Raw genomic sequence first — 7,579 nt, forward strand, 5'->3', positions numbered from 1 at the left:
TGGCATTTGAACAAAATCTATCTGCCATGAGCGTAAAATTCCAATTTTCTCCGTGTACATCCGGTGTTGAGTGTTTTACTATTGGGAACATATCAGGTGCAAAGTAGGGAACCTATGGAAACTTGGAAACTTCTAATCAGATCCACTCGAAGCTGATCCAATGGATGGGGTGAGAGGTGGGACGATTTTGCGCCTAAACCCTCCCACCTGTCGGCGTTTTTTTGGAAAACCCCCTAGCGATCCGCATGCATGGGCACCAGTCGGTTGCTCGCGTGCAGCGATCCCACCGCGGAAGGGAGATGCGTCGCCAGAACTTTCCTCGCGGGCAGGCGCCGCTAATCCGTTCCTCGCGTGTAGCGCCGCCCATGCGAAACTTCTCATTTGACGATTTTATAAGCCGCGGAAAATCGCATACAAGGTGGTTCCATGGAGAAGCAAAACTGACAATCCAAAGCTGATGGCGTCTCCTCTCAATCCGAAGCTGATATCATCTCCTCTCAATCCGAAGCTAATATCATCTCCTCTCAATCCAGCTGCTTCAGGTCATAGTACAAGCAGTAGCCATCAACAACAAGCTCAAAATCCTCAACATCCCACTTGGCAATGGCTGTGCTGATCCATTCATCGATATTCTCATGCCAACGACCTAGCATTTGTAGTCTCAGTTTCTGGACAGGCCGGCGTTGACGCACATCCTTTGGAGCCAGAAGAAATGCATTCACCAGCTTGACATCAGAGGAACTTAAGTAAGCAAAACTGTAAGTCTGCTGATTCATACTGAAAAGGGGAAACAACCATGCAGCGGCAAATCGCGCGAAGTGGCGACGGCGCCCTCACTAGGCCGCGGAGGGCCACGGGCGGAGTAGCCCTCATAGGCCAGCGGAGGGCCCACGGGCGGCGGCGCCCTAACACGGCTGGCGGAGGGCAAGGGGCGGCAACGGGAGATTTGCGTCGGGCGAACCAGGGGCGCGTGGCCACGACGGCGGTCTAGGACGACTCGCTGAGGCCGGGCGAACCAGGGGCGTGGCGTCGTCCTGGGGGCTGGGGCGACGCGCACGGGGCTGGGAGAAAACGAAGCCTGGTGGCGGCAATGGATTCCTGGCGGCGCAGTCGCGGCTCACTCGCGACTGGGAGAAAACGAAACCTGGCGCACGGGGCTGCGGATTGCCAGGGGGTTTTCTGAAAAAAACCGGCAGGTGGGAGGGTTTAGCTGCAAAATCGTCCCACCTCTCATCCCATCTATTGGATGAGCATCGAATGGATCTGATTAGAAGTTAAGTTCCACGTGTTCCTGGTTTGTACCCCTTTACTATTTTCCACAAAACTCACTATTCCCAGTTTTCTCGAAATCGGTTGCCTCTCACGTAAGCCAACAAGGTTCTGGTGGTTAGCAGAAAAGCTGATTTAATGGAAACTGTTTTTTCCTAAAACTAGGCGCGTTAGTCAACCGACGCCGCCGGTAGGTCTTCACTCTTCACGGATAACCTCCCTCTCCTCCCTCCTCTACTCACTCCACTCACCTGCCTGCCGCACACCAGTCACCGGGATCTGCCTCTGCTCCGCTTGCCGCGGCCGGCGGCGTCCGCAACGCCAGCCTCCTCCGATTCGATCCCGATCGGGACACACGTTCTCCATGGCGGAGCAGCTCAGATCATCCCAAGATGCCCCCAATACCCGTGAGCACCTCTCTTCTCTTGATCTTTGTCTTACTACCCCTGTTGCCAGTAACATTTCTCGGTAGAGATTACTGGTGTTCCGGCCCCGGACTGTTGAATTGAATCCATGTGGTTTGGTTTCTGAACAGCTGCGCCGGCACAGAGGGTACTGGTGACGAACACGCATGGGGAGACTCTCGTCGGCCTGCTGCACCACATGGGGTCCGACAAGGTTGTAGTGCTCTGCCATGGCTTTAGGGCTTCCAAGGTACTGAAGGAAATTTACCTTCTTCTCTTGAAGATAAGGCTGGAAAATATTAATTGCGTGTTTTTGTGCATGCTCTTCATGTAATTATTATTGATGTGATGACGCTCTCGTGCAGGACGATAGCCTCATTACTGATCTTGCGGCTGCACTAACAAAGCAAGGGATTAGCGTGTTTCGTTTTGATTTTAGTGGAAATGGGTAAGTTGATCGTGGAATTAGGGATTCATCATCCCCTTCTGTGCATGTTTTGTAAATATTACTGTAGTGTTTCTTCATGAGGTCATTTCATCCATTGCCTTCAAATTTCTCTTCTGTAAAGATGGGCTTCGCTTGGACTAAATGGAGCTTCCTGATTCTGTATATATATTACATAAGTATCACTTGAGTTTGATACTTCATTTGTCTCTGAGATCTGCATTTTTTTTTCAGATAAATCAACAGTGGAACATTTGTAAAACAGTTTTTTTGAAAGAAATTCATAATATTTAGCTTTTAACAATACTTCATAGCTTGTTACTGTAATTTTTAGTTATCATGCATGCTCCATAGTCTCAGTTGATATGATGCTTTTGATTGCACACTTTTCAGAGAAAGTGAAGGTGAATTCCATTATGGCAACTACAAGAAGGAGGCTGCTGACTTGCACTCTGTTGTCTTGTATCTTCGCCAGGAAAAGTACGATGTAGCAGCAATTGTTGGTCACAGCAAAGGTGGGTTATATGCATCGTTTGGTTGATATAATCATGGAATTCATTATTCTTTCTATCACGTTGTTCCATTAGATTCATGTCATGGGTAAGCCAAGCGTCCAAAAGAGTTTGTTCAGTTTCTGAACAAAACTTGCAATACGATTACATACGAGCCAAACATGGAGAACTATTTCCTGTATTTTTGTGCATTAATTCATAACCATGTACATCATTAGTCATATTCAGAATAGGAAACTGCAATGCAATCATCTGGCAATCAATTGGAATCTATCAGGTTAATTTTCATATTGTTATATGCTTTGCTTGTTAATGGATTCCTTTCATAAAAGCGTTAAAGAGGGGCGTTGTTATCCTTAAACGCAAGCAAGAGAAAACAAAAAGTTCATCCTTGTCTCACTGAAAGCAAGCTGTAGCCGCCCGGCTATCCTTCTCATGCTATTTACCCTGCAATTGTCTAGCCATTTGGAAATTTGGTCATTAAGTCTGCATCTCTTTTTCTTCAGGTGGAGATGTGATGGTTCTATATGCCTCTATCTACAACGATGTCCCCATGGTGGTTAACCTTTCTGGTCGGTTTAATTTGGAGAAAGGCATTGAGGTGCGCCTAGGCAATGAGTTTATGGATAGAATAAACAAAGAAGGCTACATTGATGTCACAAACAAATCAGGTATGGGAACATGTCTGACCTTCTATGTTGAACGCTATGCTAAACACATCATATCTTCTGCCTGTACTCTGTAGTTTATTTACCTTTCATGTGCATCTAATAACTGCTTATCTGTTGCAATGTAGGAAAGGTTTTGTACAGAGTAACCAAAGAGAGCTTGATGGAACGACTGAGCAATGATATGCACACAGCCAGCCTTTCCATCAGCAAAGAGTGCAGGTTATCAGCTTATTTAAGCATACTTTTCCCTCCATGATGATTAACAACCGAGTGGCCAATATAGCAGCACACAATATTCATGCTTGTTGAACTTGTAGTTTCTGTGCACTCATAGAACCCACATTAGTATGTATATATTACATTTGTTAGCTAGTTCACCAGTGTTGTTGAATAGAATCTTTCCTCACAGAAATTATTATTGGACTCTTTGCCCAGGTTCTTTACAATTCATGGTTCAGCCGACGAGATCATACCCGTGGAAGATGCATACGAGTTTGCAAAGCTTATACCAAATCACAAACTGCGTGTCATTGAGGGAGCAAATCACTGCTACACTGCTCACCGTAGAGAACTTTCTGATGCCGTAGTAGAAGCCATCACATCCAGTGAGGTATATACAGACAAACAACAACTCACCTCGATGCTTGGAATGTGTTTCAGCAATGATAATTGGTATCTTATCCTGCTGACTGATTTCTATGCAGGAAGGGGAAACCACACCCTAGAGCAGATTCAGAATGGCGTCCTCGTCCAGCCTGCCATGCCGCTCGTCTCATTACACCGAGTCACCTCAGTTTATTATAAAAGGCTTAGATTAGACATAGACAGACCCTGGTTTTGCTCCTCCAGTCTGTCATTCTCGCTTCTTGAGAAATTAAATATTTTCAACTTTGATCAAATATATACAAGAAATTATTAATACTTATAATTAGGGGTGAAAACGATACTGATATTTTCCGACCGTATTCGAGACGTTTAGAGGAGTTTAAATCTATCCATAAGCATATTATATACATATATACTCCTATGTCTAACATCTACTGAGATGATCAATCCAGAAGATGTAGCCACAAGGGAGTTCGATATTTACAGGAATTCTTAAAGCACATACCAGCAACATCGTATCAAACCTACATGACATCGGTTTTGGGTTCAGAAGATAATATACACCAAGTACCATGCAAGTCTTTGTTGATTACTGCCCCAGTATTGAAGGGTCCCATTTGCCACTTGGAGACGTGGGCTCCCCAGCCTGCATTACAAAATGAAAAGTTCTGTCACATGGAATATCTGGACATACAAAAAAAAAAGTACAGAAGATAAATTTTAAATACCGTAAACCCCATTGGACGGGATGAAATCTACTACTACATCAGCAACTTCTTTGCGATGTGCGGTGTAGTTATGATTTGCTCCTTCCATGACATGCAGTTTATGGTTGGGTATGTAACACTCTAGTGTTAAGTTTGCATTTAGCCTTGGCATTGCATGAGTACAAGCATCATTGATCCTTTATGAGCATGAGCATCTCAAATAATATCTCTATGTTGGCTTATATTGCATGTGTCGTCACTAAATTGCCTTATATATGCTAGGGTTTATATGTAACCAATGTATAAAATGATTGTGGAACCCTAAGAGTACCTTAAACAGGTTTAGAATATCACATGGAACAACTTTGGTACTCATGACTAAGGCTAGTTTGGTCTCTAAATCATAGTCAGTTTAAGTCACCATTTTCAAGTTGTATGTTTGACCTAAGTTGAACTATGTCATAGAGTGTTTTCATGACAGTGCACCCTAAAGTAAAGTTGTAGTACTTGATTAGAGCAACAACTTTTATTTTTGGGTCATGAGCTAACTCAGTGCTTAACATGGTCATTTAGAGCTCACAAAAATCAACAATGTACTTTTCAAAGTCAAAGTGAGTTTACAGTTTCAATGTGGCTGACTTTGTGATGATTTAACTTCCTAACCTTTGCGGATTAGACCTAGATCACTTAAGCAAAGTTGGAGCTGATATGTAGATCAGCAACTTTTATTAATAGAATTTTTGCTAACTCGTCGTGGTTTAAAAGTTTGGAGGGATCGTTTTGACGCTGTCAAGTAGGCAAAGGGTGCTCTGATGGCCGACTCGGCCTGGCCATCGTGGCCGACCATGGGCAGGGCTTGGCCGTCGCATGGCCGCCGCTGGCCGGCGTCGGGCCCCCGTCGCAGCTGGTTGGCATGTGGTTAAGACGAAGCCGCGCTGCTCATTCCACACTTGCGCTTGCACTCTCTCCCTTTCCACTGATCTCTCTTGAGCGCACAGCGGGAGCACCGAGCGCCACCGCACCACCGCATTGCTCTGCCGTCGCCTAGCGCTCTTGCCACCGCACCATTGCCGCCTCCAGCTAGACTACAGCTTCGCCATCTTCCTCTCTACCTCCTCGACGCAGTAGCAGGGCCAGGCAAGCCACGGTGAGGGCGAAATCACCGTTCTTGACCTCGCCGGAATCACGGATTCCATGGCCGCCTGCACGACGAGCTCGCCGCTGCTCGGCTCACTTGCCCCTTCTTCCATCTTCGCGTTAGCGCTAGTTCAGGGTGTGGCCTAGCTTCTGGTATGACCCTACAGCAAATCGTTGCCTCGCCGGCGCGGAACATGATGGCCAGAGCCTCCGCGTTCTCGCCGCCGCACCACCGCGCACGTGGACGGACCTCGTCGGCGTTTCCCACCTAACCTAGGTAGTCTCGGTAGGTTCGCATAGTCACCGCGGAGCCCATGCGCTTCTCACCGGGCCTTGCCGTGGCCAATAATGGCTGGTGCACCTCCGCGCAGCACCGCCATGCCGCCATGGCCGGCGACGAGCAAGCTCCGGTACGTCCGTGCTTCCACCACCGGTACCAGTCGACGCGGGTGATTGAGTAGAACATGTTGGTGGGGTTGGTTTCACCTCGAAGCTCGCCGTCGGCGAGCTAGCGCCGGTCAAACTTGCTCCCCCGTTTTGGTTCACTGACATGTGGGTCCGTTGACCCGTGGGTCCCATGTGTCAGCGACTACAGTTTAGGGTTTTGTTATTTCTTTTCTAGATTTTGGTACTAACTTTGGAAAAATCATATCTAGAGTTAGGAGTGTCTAATTTTGGTGAACCAAATTTTGTTGGATTCCTCATGAAGTGTAGTATTTTATAAAAATATGAAATGTACTATTTCTAGTATTTTAAAGGTGAATAAAATATAGCTAGATAAATGCTTTTTGAATGTTTGCAATCTTGTAAAATGGATAACTTGAGCTAGGAAAGTGATAAAATTGTGATTCCAATTTTGCTTGTCTTGTGTTGACATGCTCTAGCTATAAAAAATAATAAACTTGTAGTAGACTTGATTGGAGTAGGGTATTTCTATTTATCTATTAATAAATGGTGTTTTCTAAGGAAAATTATAGGGATAAAAATAAGTAACATATTGCCATGCAAATTTTTGTACAGTGTTATGGCACTAGGATGAAGCTAAGAAAAATATAAAATCTATTGTTTGACACTTTTATATAGGGTTAACTATCTTCACTAAAATAAACCTTGCTAGCTTGTCATTTTTGTAAAGGATGTTATACATGTTCAAATAGTATGAAATTTTTACAGTAGTCTATTGGGAGCACTTGGAAGCTGCTGTAATTTTATGAGAATTTATTGTGCACATTTGGTATATATTTGTTATTTCACCTAATTATCTAATTATATTAATAAAGGCATTTAAATAAATAAATTGTGCTTGACCATGATGTTTTCTATGGTGCTTGTGATACATATGAACTATTGATGTTAGTTGTAAGGCTTAAAAGCAATTGGTTGTATGCAACTAATTAATTATTGCTTTATAATTCAACTAGATGGCTGCATGTATAGTTTTGGTTGAGTTGATAATTTCATGATGATAATGGTCTTTTCTGTAAAACTTATTAATAACAAAGTTGTAGATAACTTACTGATCTACCTTGTGTTAAATTTTCATAGTCATAGGCCTTAGGGTTTAAGAGGTTTAGCTGTTAGAAGTTTGGTGTCCAAAATTCTTGCTCTCTGGATAGATTTGAATAACTGAATTGTTTGACCTAGATAATTGTTGAATCGCATCAAGGGTATTAAAAGAAAGTTGTAGATAATTTTATAAGATTTCAAGAATGTCCACAACCATATTATTTCGATGTATATAACTCTAGTCGGGGTCAAAACAAGTAGTTATTGTCTTGTAGTCCAGAAAATGATTTACAGAAGTGTTTACTTAAGTAGTAGAGAAGAG

General features: G+C 44.0%; 1 protein-coding gene across 1 annotated transcript; it reads left to right on the forward strand.

Annotated features, from left to right (window-relative positions):
• The first annotated feature begins 1,436 nt into the window (after nt 1-1,436).
• LOC136452335 (uncharacterized) lies at nt 1,437-4,251 on the forward strand. The gene is made up of 8 exons (XM_066452952.1): nt 1,437-1,676; nt 1,805-1,923; nt 2,039-2,121; nt 2,512-2,633; nt 3,137-3,301; nt 3,427-3,520; nt 3,737-3,911; nt 4,006-4,251. Exons 1-8 carry the CDS (start codon nt 1,634-1,636, stop codon nt 4,024-4,026), a joined length of 822 nt encoding a protein of 273 aa, XP_066309049.1. The 5' UTR covers nt 1,437-1,633; the 3' UTR covers nt 4,027-4,251.
• Nucleotides 4,252-7,579: the final 3,328 nt, after the last annotated feature.

This window comes from Miscanthus floridulus, chromosome 5 (assembly GCF_019320115.1).
Source record: "Miscanthus floridulus cultivar M001 chromosome 5, ASM1932011v1, whole genome shotgun sequence".
Lineage (NCBI taxonomy): Eukaryota > Viridiplantae > Streptophyta > Magnoliopsida > Poales > Poaceae > Miscanthus > Miscanthus floridulus.

Bases quoted from the DNA above. Each gene is read 5' to 3' on its own strand.
- LOC136452335 (XM_066452952.1), top strand. From the start codon at position 1,634: ATGGCGGAGCAGCTCAGATCATCCCAAGATGCCCCCAATACCC. The intron at 1,677-1,804 runs GTGAGCACCTCT...GTTTCTGAACAG, and splicing joins CCAAGATGCCCCCAATACCC to CTGCGCCGGCACAGAGGGTA. The intron at 2,122-2,511 runs GTAAGTTGATCG...CACACTTTTCAG, and splicing joins TTTGATTTTAGTGGAAATGG to AGAAAGTGAAGGTGAATTCC.